Here is a 19,953-nt window from a genome sequence, read left to right on the forward strand (position 1 = left end):
TCATTCAGTATTATTCACCGCTTTATAGAGTCCAGCATGTACAAAGATTAGATTGCCGTAATGTAGACTTATGCAAAATAGAATTAAAATATAAACTCTGTAAACAAAAACATATAAACTGTAAAATGCATCACTCATATTAAACTGAAACTGCATTTAGAGTTTAAATCATAAGCAGCACCGGATCCGCTGTGGATTTGCCCGGACCGTGTGACGTGTGGGTGCATGTTATAACAGCGGGTACCTAATGACCTACAATGGGTGTGTGATGCAAGATGGCCCAAAACAAGCACAGGAATAAAACATTACAAGATTTCTTAAATCGTTGAAGCTTTTTAAGGTGGAAATGGGGCTGGAGAGCTGTTAGAAACACATGAAAGAACACCCTTACTCCTTCAAAGCCTGTCTCTGCACCACCCTTCCTATTTATATAAGAATCACCATAAACAGAGTCAGGCAACATCCAATTGCTTGTGGACAGATGACTGAAAATGGGCTTAAAGCACAATCTAGCAGGCACTGAAAATAGCACCATCATCAGAGCCAGGAGGGCGGGATTGGACAGACTAAAGAATTGCTGCATTTCCCAAATGTGACATTATCTGTTTACAGCAAACCGAACAAGGCACAGGGCAAATGATCAAGGCCAACCATGGTGGATGAATGTCAGAGATATTCGGGGAAATCAGGAAAGTTCACACAATATTAATTGCATAAATATGCATCCTATGTAGCACTGATCATTTTCTGTAGCACTTTTTAGAGTACATAGAACAATTCTTTTCTCTAATGGCCTAATTTGAAAAGTTCCACCAAGACAGTTACTTGACTCAAATGGTAACTACCGTAAACCAATTAAAGGGAATGCACTACTGGATTTAGTCATTTCAAATTGATCAAACTTTTACAAATCTTCTCAATGAATAAAAAAGGCCTTTATAGATGAACAGAAAGGTTAGAGATAAAATAAAGCTGAGAATGAATGCTTGTAAGGCCAGGACGGATCGCAGCTGACGTAGCAATTATAAAGAGTGCAATATAAATTGCAAAAAATAACTTACTGTATATACCCGGATATAAGTCGACCTAGTGTATAAATTGGCCCCAACATGTGACCCTCTTAAGCTGGAATTTGTTTATCATTTAAATACTCAGCAAAGTTAATGGCTGCACTTGGGGACCAGAAGGAGTGAATGGCTCCCCACACCACCAGAGCCAAAGCGGCCAGTGTGGTTTGATCCCCCCTCCATCCGCCCTTCACCAGCCAAAAAAGGGGCAGTCTACCTCTACCTCATCCCCCCTCCCCCTCCCTGCCTATGTGTAATCAACAGAAGCCAAGTTACTCACCAATCCAGGTCCAGGCGCAGCGTCTGCATATATACATAAGGCTGCAGGCTAGTGTTGCACCATATTTTCTGGTTGAATTCAATAGACGTATGTTGTTTTTCAACCCAACTAACTATGTAACTGGAAACCACTAGAATCCAGCAGGAAATGGAATTGTTTGACCAATGGTCTGCTATTAGGTCACAGAAATGTTGTGCAGCCCACTCTTGGGTCATACCATAATTTAGGGAGGATTGCAGAAGGTTAGTAGAATTGTACGCATGTGACTGTTGTCACTTTCATGCATCTGTAACAAGGAGTCCTTACATTAAATAACAACTTTTATAGGTCTAAAGCTTCATACAAGTGCTGGATTAAAGGCCAAGGCAGCAGTTAAAGAGACACTGAAGCGAAAAAAAAAATATGATATAATGAATTGGTTGTGTACTATGAATAATTTCTAGACGATTAGCAGCAAAGAAAATATTCTCATACTTTTATTTTCAGGTATATAGTGTTTTTTCTAACATTGCATTATTCTATAATATGTGCAGATTACACAACACTCAGCATTAACGTAAACAGTTCACTTAGGGCCCTTTTCCACTAGCAGTCGCTAGCGTTCACGCTGAACGCTAGCGATTGCTGAATCGCAATTACCGGCGATTCCCCGACGTTTGCGGCAGCGATTTTGCTATGCTATGCACTGCATAGCAAAATCGCGGCAAATATCGCTCCGCCGCACGTTCGCGTTACAGTCAAAAACGAATCGTGGTAGTGGAAATGACCTACCGCGATTCCTATGTTAAAAAGCAAACCGTAGCGATGTAAATCGCTAGGGGTTTGCGTCTTTCCGATTCAGCCAGCGCAAACGCGCTGGTGGAAAAGGGCCCTTACAGTTGAGATAATAAAAGTCAGATAACAGCCCTCTCCAGGACTAACTTAGTCGGAGAGCTTAATGGCTTGTTTGCATAGAGATAACAACTGGAGTTTCTCAACTCTTCCTGTACTGGAAACAATTAGACTGATGTATCTGATCTTAATGTTTTATTTCTTAGCTGTACTACACATACAAATCATAATATCATCATTTTTTTTTCGCTTCAGTGTCTCTTTAAGGACCGTCTCGGTCAAGAACAAAACACTTGCACAGGAGCCCCCAGTATAGCGGCTCTTTACCCACATTCTATGACTGACGGAACCTGAGCACCTCACCCCACCCACCAGGCACCACCCCATAGGCTAGTAATGGGTCTGTACAACACTCAGCCCCAAACCGCCACCTGAGGTTTCCGGATCCCTGCAGGCAAGAATACTCGTATGTGTGTACAAGGGTTTAATAAAGGAAACTGCAGATGTGTACATGCAGTTGCAGTCTTACTACTGTTTCAGTAAGCTTGCAGCAATCTTTCCTGTGATCTGATATGACCCATGCAAGGTATGCAAATGTAAACTTTTGCCACCTAATAGCTGACAGTTTAAAAAAAATACTGGTTGGCTTGATATTTTTTGCTCTCCACCCTTCAGGAACCATAATAAATCCGGCACAAACTGTCCCTCGAAGAGCCTCTCGATCTAATATCCATACCAGAACCTAATCTCTTAGCCAATAGAAATCTCCACTTAGCAGTAGCCAAACCTGTGTTGGAGATGAGGAGACATTCATTGGCCAGTATGTCTATGGCTTGCTTTATAGACTGAATTACCTATAACTAACATCAACCTAGTCACTGCAGGAGCATTTCTACCCTGTAGAACACAGAATTAATGTGTTCAATTGGCAATATTTCAGCAAGTAGACATACTAATTCACAACAAGCATAAAAATATGATAATTTATTATGATAGTAAATTGAACCAAGCATTAAAAGATAATACAAAGCTACATTTGCATAAAAATGTAGCCTTAGGAAGCATGAAGTTGTTTTTCTGCTTTGTGTGGCTAGGTCAATATGCTTAGAATTCACATTATTGCTATGACTTCCCTTTCGGAAAGAATTCTTGACATAAAAGCATTTTGGTTTCCTTATCTTCTCAGTTGTTCCCTGTTCCATGTTTTGAATAGCGTTTGGCAGTTTGTAACTCTGTAATCAATGTATTCCTATGAAAAGCTCTCTCTAAAAATAACAATACACACTTGATGAGTAATAACTGCAAATTTGGGTGGAAAATGTTTATATATTTAAAGATAAACTTCACATAGGTTTTCCTGCTATGTGCAGACACTAAGGGGTTGGTTCACACTGGGTGCTTTTGCAGCACTTTGCTTACCGCTGGCGATCAGCAAAGCGCTGCTGCTAATGTATTCCTATGGATACATTCTCACTGCGGCATTTGCGATTGGGATCCCATTGTGACTCTCATTCTATTGAACAGGAAAAAACAGACAGTGGTAGGGTCCATAGAAACATAAATAAGTCATATATATTACAATTTAACAATCAGCCACATACAGTATATACTGTAACTGACTGTATATACTGTATTCATACATGGTAGAAAAACATCAAGCAATACTGGTACATAATAGAATAAGTACATAATAGAATAAGTACAACAGAAATGAGAAGCAATAGGGGAAGGGCCAAGCCCTCATTTTTAAAGCTCTGGGAGCCTCAACTGACATAAAAAGGGTAACAATGGGTAACCATTGATTGAATGTCACCCCAATCAGTAGCCGATACCCCCTTTCCCATGAGAAATCTTTCTTTTCTCAAATAGATTATCAGGGGGGTCTGTGTGGCTGATATTGTGGTGAAACCTCTCCCACAATGTGATGTCTTGACCATGGTCCTGACAATTTTCTGTCTGCGAACCTAGTTGCATTGTGGGAAATAACAGCTTTTTCCAATTGCCAAGCAAGCAGTATCTCCCTCTGTGCATAGAACTCTCAGTAGCGAACATTTTATACAGATCACCTGGCAGGACTTATGATGTTACCAGTGATACATTTCAGAATGTAAATAAGGGAGAGGAAAGGTTTTAAAATGGGTAAACACTGACTAAATAATCTATACATTAATATTGTAAAAAAATAAGCAGTTTTATTAATTATGTCTCTTTCACTACAGTTGCTCTCTAAATAAAAAAAAAAATCTTTTTTTTTACCTCCTGCATTACCTGTGATTTCAGTTTTTTCTTTGCTCTTCCCTTAAAAGCTCTGAAAACCTAAAACCTGAAAACAACTGTAAACACTGCTTTGCATGGCTGTGACAGCTGTTAATAAGCTGGGAGTGATCACAGATGTGAGCTCTATTCACTGTGTGGAATGAATGTGTCACTCCTGTAAACTAGCACTGCTAAACAGATAAAGGCAACAATGAATGTTACTTCCTGCTTTGTGCAGATTTTTGCACCAATTGGACACATAGAACTTGATTCACTAACCGGCGCTAAGTGTTTGCGCCGGTGTGAAAAGCCCCGTGCACTGCGTGCACAGTGCGGGTGCGCCAATATTAGTGCGCGGTGCAACAATAACGTTGCACCCGCTGGTCCTTAAAAGTCGCACCCGATGCCACGAAAAGGACGCATCGGGTGCCCCCGAAGTGGCGCATCATAGCGCTGCTTAACGGGCACCCGATGCGTCATTTTCGTTGCATCGGGTGCGACTGCTGCGCGCGCAGTGAGCGTGATTATTTCCTAACGCCGTGGTTTGCGCCCACTAACACTTAGGGCACACTAACCGACTTAGCGCCGGTTAGTGAATCAAGCCCAGGGAGTATTCTTTGTATCTTGCCAATGTTTCCAGGAAGTTTCCTAAGGCCTCTTATCCACGGGCAGTTGATAGGCAGTGAAATGTCTCTCAAACTCTCACAACTGCTTGCTGCTGCCACCTGGTAACTGTTCTCTGCTGCCTGGTAACTACTCAATGACGCCTGTCAACTGTTTGCAGCTCAGCATGCAGTTACCAGGCAGCATTGAGCAGTTACCAGGCAGCAACAAGCAGTTATCAGACACCAGTGAGCAGTTGTGAGAGAGTTTGAGAGGCATTTCACTGTACATCAACAGTCCGTGGAAAAGAGGCCTAAAGGTGTTAGGACAGCTGCAGGCTGGCATTGGAAAATGATAGACTGTACAACAACAACAACTATACTGCTTTTTGTTCTACAGCAGAGTAGCCCTCAAAGCTCCTTTCACACTTTGGTGCATATGCAATTATTTTCTTCTCATGAGTTATCTCCTAGGAAATATTTTTTTTCTTCTGAGTTATCTCCTAGGAGCAGGGCCGGCCCGCTCATGAGGCGGGGTTAAACTTTTGCCTCAGGCGGCAAAGTTCTAGGGGCGGCATCCGCCCGTCCGTGGGTGCGGGGGGGCCGGCCGCCGAGCTGGAGGTGTAGCTGGCAGGACGGGGGTATTGGGCCTAGCGGTGGGGAGGGGGGTCGGACCCCCCCCCTCCCTCGCCTGGGTTCCCCGATCTGCGCTCCCCTCCAGCTTTAAATGTAGAGTAAGCAGCCGACAGACAGTAAGAGGCACGGGCGGGGGATCACTCACCTCTTCCTCGTTCCAGCGTGCGCTCCACTGACGTCACTTCCTGAAACCCCGCCCACTGTATTGTACGTGGCCGGCGTTGCAGGAAGTGACGTCAGTGGAGCGCACGTTGGAACGAGGAAGAGGTGAGTGATCCCCCGCCCGTGCCTCTTACTGTGTCGGCTGCTTACTCTACATTTAAAGCTGGAGGGGAGTGCAGATCGGGGAACCCAGGCGAGGGAGGGGGGGTCCGACCCCCCTCCCCACCGCTAGGCCGAATACCCCCGTCCTGCCAGCTACACCTCCAGCTCGGCGGCAATTTTTTCAAAATTTGCCTCAGGCGGCAAAAAGTCTAGGGCCGGCCCTGCCTAGGAGATAATTTTCTTATTCTGTTTAAAATAACTTTTAGGGCTTGTTCACACTAGAGGCTTTTTTTGCATTTTTTAAGCGTTGCCGATTTTTAAAAATCGCCCTGAAAGCACTTACATCATTATTCTCTATGAGACAGTCCACACCTGAACGGTTTGTTTCCGATTCGCTCAGAAAATTGGCGCATGGGCCATTTTTGAGGAGATTTTGCCTCAATGAAAGGTATAGGAAAAACGCAAACGCTCACAAAATTGCTTTGTGCAGCAACTGCGTTTGCGTTTTTAATAATAAATACATTGTATTTATTATTTTCCAGATCAAAGAGATCAAAGGCCAAAAAATTATTTTGCGAATATTCTTACTTGCTGGGCATTTTATAACAAGGTGTGGAAATATCACCTAGGAGAAAACTCAGGAGAAAAAGTGAATTGCATATGGCCCTATTTACATTGCATTGCTAATCCTGAAAAACAGGATTGCAATGCATCGGTGATGTAATGCTGCATGGCAGCCTACCGCTGTGATGCAACAGTGCATAGACTTTATGCTTGTAGGCCAAGTATCATCCATAGCGTACTGCATGCTGTGCATTGTCCTGTCGGAAATTGTTGCTCCAGAAAAGTAACAGTGTAAAAACCCTCATAAATATAATTACATCGCATTGTGATGCAATTATATTGTCTGTTGCAATACCATGGATGTAATGTGAACAGATCCTTATAGCGTGAGCACACTTGAACACTTCGGTACATTTTTCAGCAATACATCCCTGATACACATTGCTTAAAAATGCACAGATGTGGGCAAGGGTGCTCAGGTCCTAAAGTGAGCCCAAGGTCAAATTAAACTGATGAGATAGACGGTTATATCAATCCCCCTACTCCTATACACGACCTATTTTTAGATATCTCAGTTTTATTTAATGTTTAAAAGCTTAAAAAGTAGATTTCATGTTTTATTGTCTACATTTAATGACGCAGTCTTTCAAGTGTCCCAGAGCTCAAATATATGAACTATTGACCTTTTTTTTAATCTATTCCCTGCACTCAAAAGCTGTTCTCTTGAGTAAAGAGTTTTATGGCTGTAATTCCCTATGAGTGAGGCTTATGCTATATAGTCCAACCAAGTCTGGAATGGAGAGAAACTGTCACTTGCATATCTGAAAGTTTAACTCTTTCAGGCAGACGAAGATAAAAAAAAGGAACACAGCCTAGTTATTAATATGCTTGCCACTGCACATCTACATGTCTATCTAGTCATGTCATCTTATAGTTATGTTAACGTGAATAATGGGTAAACAATGCTGTGGTTAGAGGTATATTGGAAGAGGGGGTGAGGGGCTGTGCGGAGATTGTTATAAGAGTTAAAAATCGTAGTGAAAAACCGGGGGGGGGGGGGGGGTACAGAAGGGGGGGATGGGGGGGCTATTAGAGGAGGGGGGGGGGGGGTTAGGGAAAAATTAAGGGTGGCAAAACACAATGCAATCAGATGTAGTAAAATGCAGAAAATCAGACTCACCAGTACAGTCTCAAGGTCACGAATAGCGCCTCTGTACCAGTGAGTCTGGAGATCAAGGTTTATATACCTAAGAGTATGTGGATGGACCAATTGCATGGTTAATAAGGGGTGGGGGCTGTGTGATAGGCAGGTAATGTGTTTCTATGGGTGGGGAGGAGACAAGCTTGGGGGCGTGTTTGTGGGCCTTGAGACTGTACTGGTGAGTCTGATTTTCTGCATTTTACTACATCTGATTGCATTGTGTTTTGCCACCCTTAATTTTTCCCTAACCCCCCTCCTCTAATAGCCCTCCCTTCCCCCCCCCCCCCTTTCTGTACTCCCCCCCCCCCCCCCCCCCCCCGGTTTTTCACTACGATTTTTAACTCTTATAACATTCTCCGCACAGCCCCTCACCCCCTCTCCCAATATACCTCTAACCACAGCATTGTTTACCCATTATTCACGTTAACATAACTATGCACCAAAAATCATCAGCACACATATACATTGGTCTAAGGACACGCTATCTGTCTCTGTCTTTACAGTGTACTCCTGTCTGTTTTTTGCCTGAGGAAGCGGGAATATACCCGTGAAACGCGTTGCGGTTCTGTTCATGGAGTATGTGAATAAATTGTCTTTATCTTAAGCGACAGCATCGAGTCTATTTCTGAGTGGCCGGTCCACCGCCGCCACCCGAATATTTTAAACATTTTAGCAAACTTTATACTTTTGGCGCCTCTGTACATCTACATGCCATCTTAGCTATACTTTAATTCCATCTTATTTTGTTCAGCCACTCTCCCACCATTTTCCAATGTTAAGATGGCTGCTCTGAAAATGGTATGTTAAGTGGAGATGAAGAGACATTTATGTACAGTAGATTTTAAACAGGGATCTTAAACAAGGATTATTGGAGTTAGTCATCAAACAAGAAATGTGGATCCCAGATGGTCTGTGTCCTGCAAACCTGAAGCATGACAGGAAATAGTCATTAGTCTGGGCATTGCATCCATCCCCACTGTTTTCAGTGACACTGTTCGCTGTTTTTTATACAGGCTGCGATACAGTTTGGAAGTTGGTATTGACTTGAGGCCCTAATGCTGATGCTTGCTTCTTTCAGGTACTGTGGCACAGCATTCCTGCATGTTTTGCATATTATCAGGATAGAAAACCAAAAGAATGGTAAGATATCCATAGGCAAATGCAGGGGGGATTACAGCTGCCCAGAATCCCCCCTCAGATCAGGGCCGGTGCAGTGTCTAAGGACCAGCGCAAGTTGAGACACCAGAATATCTGCAGGCATCCCGCAGTTCACATCACTGCCCCCTTACATTTCCTGCTATAGTTAATTTTGGATGGAGCAGCAGAGTGTGTACAGAGCATGGAGCGGCAGCGTGTGTACAGAGCATGGAGCAGCAGCGTGTGTACAGAGCATGGAGCAGCGTGTGTACAGAGCATGGAGCAGCGTGTGTACAGAGCATGGAGCAGAAGCGTGTGTACAGAGCATGGAGCAGAAGCATGTGTACAGAGCATGGAGCAGCAGTGTGTGTACAGAGCATGGAGCAGCAGCATGTGTACAGAGCATGGAGCAGCAGCGTGTGTACAGAGCATGGAGCAGCAGCGTGTGTACAGAGCATGGAGCAGCAGCGTGTGTACAGAGCATGGAGCAGCAGCGTGTGTACAGAGCATGGAGCAGCAGGGTGTGTACAGAGCATGGAGAAGTAGTGTGTGTACATACAGAGCATGGAGGAGCAGCGTGTGTACAGAGCATGGAGCAGCAGCATGTGTACAGAGCATGGAGAAGTAGTGTGTGTACATACAGAGCATGGAGCAGCAGTGTGTGTACAGAGCATGGAGCAGCAGCGTGTGTACAGAGCATGGAGCAGCAGCGTGTGTACAGAGCATGGAGCAGCAGCGTGTGTACAGAGCATGGAGCAGCAGCGTGTGTACAGAGCATGGAGCAGCAGCGTGTGTACAGAGCATGGAGCAGCAGCGTGTGTACAGAACATGGAGCAGCAGCTTGTGTACAGAGCATGGAGCAAAAGTATGTGTACAGAGCATGTAGCAGCAGCGTGTGTACAGAGCATGTAGCAGCAGCGTGTGTACAGAGCATGGAGAAGTAGTGTGTGTACATACAGAGCATGGAGAAGCAGCGTGTGTACAGATCATGTAGCAGCAGCATGTGTACAGAGCATGGAGAAGTAGTGTGTGTACATACAGAGCATGGAGCAGCAGTGTGTGTACAGAGCATGGAGCAGCAGTGTGTGTACAGAGCATGGAGCAGCAGTGTGTGTACAGAGCATGGAGAAGCTCTGGGGAACTTAAGAGAGTCAGGTATTAGCACAGCCCTGTGCCCTGCTGTATGAATGCTTCACTTTCCCCTTCATTAGCAATGTCGGCTGTACTCATTATCTGTATCCAAACTGCTCCTGAATTATCCAGTTGTCGATCAGGAGCAGATCGGACATGTCGGAAATAATCGTCAGATCCTGTGAGTCGGACAGGAAATTGCATTGGGTGTACCCAGCATGATGTCCTACCATATTATTATACTGTATTGTGCGTGGCTGAAGGACACCTTTCAGGAATCCCCCCTTGAAAATCCTGGGTTTGCCCCTGACATCAGTTTATCAATATTTGATTATTATGTAGACTGCAGGTTCGTGTATGCCACTGGGCAGATAACAGTAGGTCAGAGATCATGCTGGTCATTATGGAACGGAATTCACTGCTGGCGAACCTATACAGCAGAGACTTACATGGAGAATTAAAGATATGGGCATTGGTTAATGAAACACAAGAGCATAAGAAACACTTCCTATTACTATATACTGGTACAAAATTCAAAAATGCTGGCTTCATATGTGCTGTAATACATGTGCCTAGCATTTTATTATTATTTAGTATTTATATAGAGCAGACATCTTCCACAGCGCTGTACAGAGTATATTGTCTAACATACTTCCTGTTTGTGGCTTTTGAGTTGTTTATTTGAATAGGGGGACTGTATCTGATAGATTGAATGGCAACAAAGAGGAAAAACTGCATTTGCACAAGTAACCACAGTGAAGCAGGTAGTTTTGGCATACATGCGTTGCGCCTGACCTGGGTGCCGCCATAAATGTAATGTTATTAGTGCTATAGTGGGATTTCAATATAATTTGGGTGCCAGCAATTGCTTTTAACAGATCATATCTTGCATACCCACATCTTTGATTGACCAATTTTACAACCTGTTTATTTTTAAGGCTAATGGCACACTTGGTGCAGTGCAATTTGCATACAGCAGAATAGCCTTGCACCATTGCATGCAGATTTGTCCCTGCGAGGGAAATTTGCATGCCACAACTCCACGAACATGCGGGCATGTGATGTCAGACATCATAGACGTCTGACATCTAAGTCATTTGCACTCTTCCAGACAGGCAGTGTGTCATGCAACTTTGCCGAGATGCGCATGCCCCCCCACACTGTTGTGGTGCTATTGACTCCAGTGCAATCGTGCACCGGGTGATACCGCTTGGCAACGCACCGCAAACTATGTGTTGCCAGAAGAACTTTTGTCACAACGTGTTGCCCAGAGTCTCATAGAGACTAACAGTCATTAAAAGACTAATAGCAATTGCGGTGGGGGAGCGGTAAGGGAGAGCGACGCAATGCCCCAGTGTGAAAGGGGTCTAAAGTGTACCTGAGCAAAAGCTCGGGTCAAAAAGAAAATACTCACCTAAGAATAGGGAAACCTCTGGATCTTGTAGAGGCTCCCCATGGTGTCCTCTGGTCCCCCCCCCCTTGCCAATCACAGCCCCCCAAAGTTTTCAGACATGGGTCACCTCCTCATTCTAGTGTAAGAAGGTACAGACCTCCTGGATCCCTGCCGCTACCGCACATTCCTATCACCCCACCACCACCTCCACTGCGGGAGCCATGGATTAGGTGAGAGATGGTCCCGCTACACTGCTAAGTATACATGGGGGAGCAGGAGACAAAGGCGGGGGAAATGGAGACGCGGGGGCATTGGACACACAGGGGGAGCTGGGGACACATAGGGGAGACACACTGGGGACAGGAGGTGGGGCAGTTGGGGAGACATGGGGAACAGAAGGGGACACACTGGGGACAAAAGGGAACACACTGGGAACACGGGAGGACACATGGGAAAACAGGAGGACACCAATCGGGGAAGAACATCTACAAGAGTCTCCTGGAACATGGACGCTCCTGGAACATGGACGCTCCTGGTTTCTGCCCTCTAAACCTAGGTGTGTCTTATTTTATAGAGCATCTTATACGGTGGCGAATATGGTGATTTTCAAAAATGTAAATAAAATGCACATAATGTATCTCAATGGAGACACAGAGGAATGTGTTTTACATGCGATTTTTTTAGTTTTGTTTTTTAATATGATAATCTATTTTACTCCATTGATTAGGGAAATTAATTAAAACCCAAACGCGAAACGCACAAAAGATTCCACAACAAACACATGAAAAACTGTACTGTACTGCTTATAGTACTCTCAGCCTCACATAAAATTATTTTAATGACTTTGAGTGACAGGAGTCTGATGTCACCAGGCTTACATTAGAATAGAAATGCTCTCTGCAGAAAGGGCCTTTTGCCTTTACAGTATACAGTATATGGCACTGTGAAGTTCTTATCTCCTGTCTGGGCTCTTTAGCAGTCAAGCACACCCCCTAAAACATCTGTTTTAAAATGAATATTTGAAAGAAAACGTAAAGTGTGTTAAAGAGAACCCGAGGTGGGAATTACTTTTACTATTGGGGCACAGAGGCTGGTTGTGCGCACTAAGACCAGCCTCTGTTGCCCCATCGTGTGCCTCCATGTCCCCCCTGCTCGCCGCTATACCCCCCGCATTGCTGGCGACACGCAGCGTGTCGCCAGCTCAATGTTTACCTTGCGCTGTCAGTCAGCGCTGCTCCCCTGCCTCCTCCGCATCGGCGCACCCGCCCGTGTCCCTTCCCTCCCGCTGATAGGAGGGAAGTGACGCGGCGGGTGGCGCCGATGCGGAGGAGGCGGGGGAGCGGCGCTGACTGACAGCGCAAGGTAAACATTGAGCTGGCGACACAGCCAGCAATGCGGGGGGTATAGCGGCGAGCAGGGGGGACATGGAGGCACACGATGGGGCAACAGAGGCTGGTCTTAGTGCGCACAACCAGCCTCTGTGCCCCAATAGTAAAAGTAATTCCCACCTCGGGTTCTCTTTAAACCTAACTATGGGTTTTTATTTATTTATTATTCTTTAAGTTTTGTAAAGGCTGAGAGGCTTACTGAGGTTTTTACTGCTGTCTGTGTGCACATATTGACAGGAAGTGTTTGGTAGAGTAGGAAAGATTTTAAATATTCAAGATTTTATAGTTCTTCCCTACATCCCGACCCTGGGCCTCCTAGGATTTATATTGAATTTATGGTGGTCCCAGGGACAGGATGTGAAGGAAAATCTCCTCAGAAAAACTCCAAAAAGCAATAAAAACCCACACGAGGTTCTAACCCCTTTCCACGCTGCTGAAAACTAAAATAGTAGGGAAAAAAATCTTGTTGTTAGGCTTTAAATCAACCATGTTAAGAAAACAATATTATAAGCATTTTCAGTTTACCAGTAACTGCACCCACACCAGCACTACCATGATGCTTAGGCGTTTTATTGCAAATGTCGCTACGTTTAGACTTGTGCCTGGGAACATGACTGCTTGTCATCCTGGGAGCAGAAAGTAAGGGTTTTCAGTGAACGTCAAACTGCTGAGCTGCGTGTTGTCAAAAAGCCATGACAAGTAATCGAAAATCTAAGCTTTCCTTCATGTTCCGTCTGATGGATTGGATATATATTGCATATGGGACCTCTGTTTGTATTCCCACAGCATATTCAGTGAGGGTTACAGTGCTTTGTAGAATGTACAGAGACATGAGCTGCTATACCATAAAATAAAAAAGCAGGACCAGAAACAGCTCTGAAACAGCATGGCTTCCATGGGGTGGCTGGATAGTGGACTGGTTTACCATAGCATCTTTGTTGCAGGAGCCAGTTACCTATTCAGTAAGGAGTCACTAACATTCCAGGGTGGCTTAATTTGCACGCCTTTAGGCCTTGTTCACATTGGGTGCGCTCAGAAACGTATTTAAGCGCATGATAGAAAATCCATGCGTTGATAAGTGTTTCATAATGTGTTTCAGTGCGTTTTTTAAGCGGACTTATGCGTTTACATGCACTTAAAAACCCTTGAATGCATTTTAAGCAAGTTTTGCTTATTTGATGTAGCAGTTGTCAATAAAGATTTGTTTTGATTTGAATTTTTTTTTAATTAGGGGTAAAAATCACATCGCCAAAGCGCATTGCTATGCGCTTCTATGGACTTAAAAAGCACACCCATTCACTTGTATTACTGTGGGCTTCACAGCGCAACGCACAGAAATGCATGCAACACTACGTTTCTCAAATGGACAATAACAAAGCATATAGATGGGAACTTGTTACATTAGAATCAATGGATATGGCTGTACCTATGAAAGCGTGCAGCGCAATGCACTGTGAAAAGTGTACAGCAACATTCCTATTGCGAACAAGGCCTTAGGGCTAGTATCTATTTAGGCAATGCAGGAGCTATTGGTCAGCGGGGCTCTGCGTTACACGTGACTCCCTGTGCTTGCGATTCCATTTATTATAATGAATGGTATCGTAGGCGCAATCGCCCTAAAATGCAAGCAACTATGCGCTGTGATTTAGCGATGAATCGCAGCGCATGTATGGAAACATCAGAGAGTGCAGTCTATGCGATCACACTGCCATAAGCGCAGCTGAAAGCGTGCATATGGAAATTAGCCCTTAGTGGCTGCGGCTCTCAAGCACTTGAGTCCTATACAAATGGTAACATTGTTATTATCTTCTGCATGTGCTCACATTTTCCTAAGCCAAATGTAGCAAACACATTGCATAACTACAATCTGCCATGCCCCCCAGCAGAGATCTGCTGTCTGGGCTCCCAGTGCCTTCGGGCCCGTTTCCACTAGTGCGGCGTGCGTCTCGCAGACGCACACCGCAATGAGCCGGTGGGTGGGATCGCAGGCAAATCCCATGAGCCGTGCCATGCACGGCTATGGGATTCGCAGCCTCCGTGGCGAAATCTGCGGGGGGTTCCGGGCGAATCGCTCCCGCAAGCGATTCCGCCGCGGCGCCGTCATCCCCTATGGCAGAGTTTCCCCGTGCGAATGATGTGCGGGGAAACTCTGCAGAATCGGCGCGAAACCGCCCTAGTGGAAACGGGCCCTTCCAGTATCTTCCAGCGCCTGCCACCCGCTGGCCCCCTTGGGTGCCAAGGGTTAAGGGGGAAAATGCAGAATTAAAGAGGAACGGTACCAAAAAATAGTAGTGGTGGGAAAAATAAATCAAAACATTGCAAAGTGAATATTTAAAACATTGAAGAGAGGACAAAAAATGATTGCTATTTGCCATAAAATTCATTCATGTTGTTTGATCCACATTCAGCCTGCACATAATCTTCTTCACTACTGGCAGACAAGAAAAAAACTACACAGCACCAACTGCCATATACATATGCACAGAGGAAGATACTGGTTGATTGGCAGTTGGAAACAGCGGTTACTTCCCACAATGCAAGAAAGTTCACAAAAAGGAAACTTTCAAGACCATGGTCATGACATCACACTGTGGGAGGAGTTTCACCACAATGTCAGCCACACACCCATTACTGATCTTGAATGTACAACCTGTGGACACCTTATAGCGTAATAAAATGAACATCTCTCTATATTACCTATCTGTGCAAAGAAGAAAAGAAACGTTTTATATTTCTCCTGACAGGGAGGGATACCATTAATAGTGATGGTCAATGAGATGCAAATAATTCCAAATCAATTCTGGATTATGAAAAGTTTGTATGCAAACTTATGCAGCTAGAAAATGGGCCAATCGAATACCGAATCCTGCATCAACTCAGAATTTTTTGCATGAAAATGGGCCAATTGAATACCGAATCCTGCATCAACTCAGAATTTTTTGCATCTCTTCGACCATCTGAAAGTAACTATTAATAGCTTCTATGAGCAGAGGCGCTGATTCACGAAGATATACGGTAAGGTGAACCTGAACCCATAAAATTTAAAATAAACACATGGTGTACCTGCAAATGAATATTACATACTTGCCTCGCCATCAGTTCCTCTCAGAAACTCATCATTTTCTTCTTTCAGCAATCCCTTCCAGTTCTGACAAAATTTTATCAGAACTGGAATATAACAGTTGTTGTCAGTTATATATCAGTTGCTGTTAGTTATAACTGAAAGGACAACTGATGAGCAAGGTAATATCCATGTTTCCCTATGGCTCAAGTGGGCAATATAACAGTTTACCAATGTGCTGAACAGGAAGCTGTTATGGGGTAATGGCCATTTTCAAAATGGATGATGAAGAATTTCATTGGTCACAGTGGACAAACAGGACACAGGAGAGGAGAAAGAGATTGATGAGTATATTACACGGGAGGTAAGTATGACGTATGTTTATTTTGACTTCATTTTCAGTTCAGGTTTGCTTTAAGAACACTGAAGCAAAGTAACAGGGTGCCCATAGCAGACAGTTACATGGGTTTATAGAACAGTTAACTGTTTGCTCTGGGTAACTTCTCCAATTTTTCTCCAGTTTTCCTGGCAACTATCACTTGACAGCTCATAAGCTTATGATAGATTTTCAGTCTGATAACAGGCCTACTGATCCTATCCTAAAATTAAGCAATTATTGAAATACACTCTCTTGGGCCTGCAAGGCAGATCTTCGGTATACATTTATAAAAAGTAAATTCTCAAAGAATATAGCAGGTGATAATTGAATTCAGCTTAGGTTTGCTGCCCCCTATTAATACATTATACATCTCTTCAGGATAATAATAATAATATGCACACACAGGTGATTTCCAATAGGTGTATAGCCATGCAGGTGAGAATTTCAGATATATGCTTTGTTAATAAGAGATGGTCTCCAGAACACTAGGGCAGATGGTTGGACGAGCATCCCTGCCTGACCCCTGTGATAATCGACCAGCTCGAGAGCATTCATTACTGTAACATATTACTCTATGCCCCACTACAGATCTCTGTGTTATGGGTTTATACCAATCCACATAACAAAACCATTATTTCTGAGACTCCTGGGAGTGGGCAGCCTGGAAACTAAAGAATATGAATGGCTACAGGTAGGACATAAAACACAGTGAAACGCACTTAAATTCTATGACTGCTTTTCCCTAGCCAGAAACAAGATCACATTTGGCTTTTTGACAACCTGACAAAGTACGTCAGGAGAGCCGTGCCAGACAGGAGAAGAACAAGTTATTAGGCACATCTGCTGACGATAGTGTACACTGTGTAACCACACAGCATACACTACTCATTTCAAGAGTAATCACTTATAAATAATGAATACTGTGCCTGACTAGTGGTTGTGGATAATTGGGCGCACATGCAAATAAATAAATAAATATATATATATATATATATATATATATATATATATATATATATATATATATATGGTATGCTAATAGAGGGAGCTCACTTTTGTGCTATTCATAGCACAGCACTGTATGTAATTCGCACATATGATGACAGTATAGGTGAAAGGCAGTGGTATTTTTTTTTTTCTGTTTGTAATGAACACATAAACAAGAATAATATACAGCAGATGCACAGCAATGCACACCATATAAGACAGCAGCATGGAACTATGTATCACAGAATTATCTTATGTACCAATACAGTACACCTATGAGGTAAATGTTAGGTGCAGACACAGTCTACAGAATCCTACCCAGGCTGTAGGGACTGTATTTGGGAGCTTGGCTAGATTCAACAGCTGAGAAAAGCAATGATGTGGCTGCTGGTGTGTTTATTATTTATTTCTGCATCTGCCTGGGGTGGTAATAACTGTATCCTTTCCTGCCCAGTCACCTAATAAATAATACTATGTAATGACTAAATAATACAAATGATGAAAAGGATAATGATGATGACGCTGCTGATAAAACAAGAAAGTTCTATATTCATGTACACTCAGCTAACTGCTTCCTGTTTTACTTCCTAAATGCATGGATAGGTATAGATGACACTACTTGTAAGCAAAATAAAGCACAAAACGCACCTTCACCTTCAGCACTGATAACAAATCACTGCTATTAAGCAGATTACTGCAAATACAAAGGTGTAAGCTCTTTCTGAATGGCAATACTGTTTATCACCAGATCGGGGCTCAGAAGAGTTATCAGAGTGTTTATTTACTCCAGTGATGTGTTGATGTGTTTTGGCTGCAAACTGATCAAGCGAGAGATGGATAGCAGCGGGCACTGCCTGCAAAAAGTGCATTTTCTCATTACAGATCATAGAAAGAATCCACAAAAGGAGCTTTACCTCGGGGAAGATTAACTTGCAGATGCTCTCTGCTAAAGTGTGCAGGTAGACCCTGGTACGGCTGCTTTTCCTCTGCGGAGGCTCTTCAGCTGTTATCCTATGCCGGACACTGCTCTCTGCCACTTCGGTACAGATAGGTGGTCCAGCAGCGGCAGCAGCAGCCAGATCATCACTGTCCTCAGCCTCCTCTGATCTCTGGCTCAGCCTGGAGAAGGGGCATTCTCCTGTTAACTTCAAGTCTTTCAGCTTGGTGCAGAACATGTTGTCTTCGCTGTCGGCTCATGTGATGCAGGTGATCTGCGCTCTGCAATTCCACTGCAGTCTAATAACAGGTCCAGAACCCCATCCCCAGCTCTGCTAAGGTTTCACATGAATGTCTGCTGGAGTCTACAGGGGGCGGGGAGCAGCCTAGGACTGGGGGAGGCACCGAGCATGCAGCATCACACCACCCTCCTGCACTTCCAGTCCTGCTTTTTAACTTGATGACTTGATGCTCAGCGGAACTGTGCTGGTAGATAGCAGCCCATAGGCTAACATCTCTCCAGCACAGCTGTGTGGCTACATTAACCCCTTCAGTACCAACATACAAACCCCTCTTAAAGGACACCTGATGTGAGAGGGCTATGAAGGCTGTCATATTTATTTGATTCTAACCATTGCAAATTGCCTGACTGTCTTGCTATGAAACGGGTAATTTAGGCAACTGGCGACACTTCTGTAAAATGGGCGCTGCATAGGCAACCAGTAGGTACTTTTAATTAGGTAGCATTGATATTGGCAGAGGGTGAATTTAACAGCAAAGGTGGCACTGATGTCAGTGTAGATTGCAGCAGGGGGTTGGTTGTGGTTATTATTATTATTGATTTATAAAGCTCCAACATATTCCGCGGTGCTGTACAAAGTAGGGAAAGAACAAGGGGTACATAATGTTATACATGAAATATGGACACTGGCACAAAATACAGAACTGGTGGTTACCATGGCAGATGTAACATGATGAAATAAATGTATAAAAGAGTGCAAGCGATGCAATTAACAACAAATTCCAAGACTTCGTAAAGGGAGGGTTCAATTGAGAATAGAGTTAGTTTTTTTTAACCGATATTCTAATAGCAGTTTCCCCTGATGGCCGAGTTACCACTGCACCCCCTCTACACGTACACATGCTTCTGATCCTCTGCCTCTAATACTTTTAGTCGTAAGGTGCCCATTAAAAGTACAACATTTTCATTTTGAGAAGGAAACACTGCTCACCACACCACCATGCCGAGATGGAAGCAGGACCAAGCGTGGCCAGACCAAACGTCACAGATAGAAGGAAAGTCCGTTCATATCAGCTGACATGTCTCTGCCCAGAATGATTTGCCAATAAAGATTGGACTTTTATGTCATTTGGACGAGCAGACTTTCCTTCTACCAGTACAATATTTTTTGACGCAGTATTTACAATCGAATTTTGGTGAAAATCAATGTGAAACAATTCCTTGGATGATTGGAACTAAAAATTCAGTCAATCCGAGAGTTGGATTTTACGAAGAGAGAAAATGCCCTAATCGACCTGTTTGTTGGAACAAGTGAGAATTACCTTCCAATTACATTCTATCATAAAAGGTGTGTGAAAATATTTCATCTGATGAAAACATTATACTGTTTTAGGTGTCCCACTTTCATGACACACCTCAACCTCAATCTCTCCTGCCTATTAGCAGGGGGTAGGAGAGATTGAGGTTGGGGTGTGTAGTGGTCCTAGTGCATATTAGCAGGGGGTAGGAGAGATTGAGGTTGGGGTGTGTAGTGATCCTAGTACATAATATTATCAGGGGGTAGGAGAGATTGAGGTTGGGGTGTGTAGTGATCCTAGT

At 43.8% G+C, this 19,953-nt stretch overlaps 1 protein-coding gene across 2 annotated transcripts in view; it reads right to left on the bottom strand.

The window, feature by feature from the left end:
- Positions 1-18,478, bottom strand: part of GUCY1A1 (guanylate cyclase 1 soluble subunit alpha 1) — an 85,914-nt gene extending 67,436 nt beyond the window's left edge. Inside the window, exon 1 of one of the 2 annotated variants that reach the window (XM_068278883.1) lies at positions 18,092-18,478. In XM_068278883.1, coding sequence (XP_068134984.1) covers positions 18,092-18,352 — 261 coding nt within the window. In that variant the 5' untranslated portion in view covers positions 18,353-18,478. Of the gene's footprint in view, positions 1-12,574; positions 12,650-18,091 lie in introns of those variants that run through there. The other variant, XM_068278884.1, reaches the window with a different exon arrangement.
- Between the last annotated feature and the right edge of the window lie 1,475 nt (positions 18,479-19,953).

The sequence above is a fragment of the Hyperolius riggenbachi genome, chromosome 1, assembly GCF_040937935.1.
Source record: "Hyperolius riggenbachi isolate aHypRig1 chromosome 1, aHypRig1.pri, whole genome shotgun sequence".
Taxonomy (NCBI): domain Eukaryota; kingdom Metazoa; phylum Chordata; class Amphibia; order Anura; family Hyperoliidae; genus Hyperolius; species Hyperolius riggenbachi.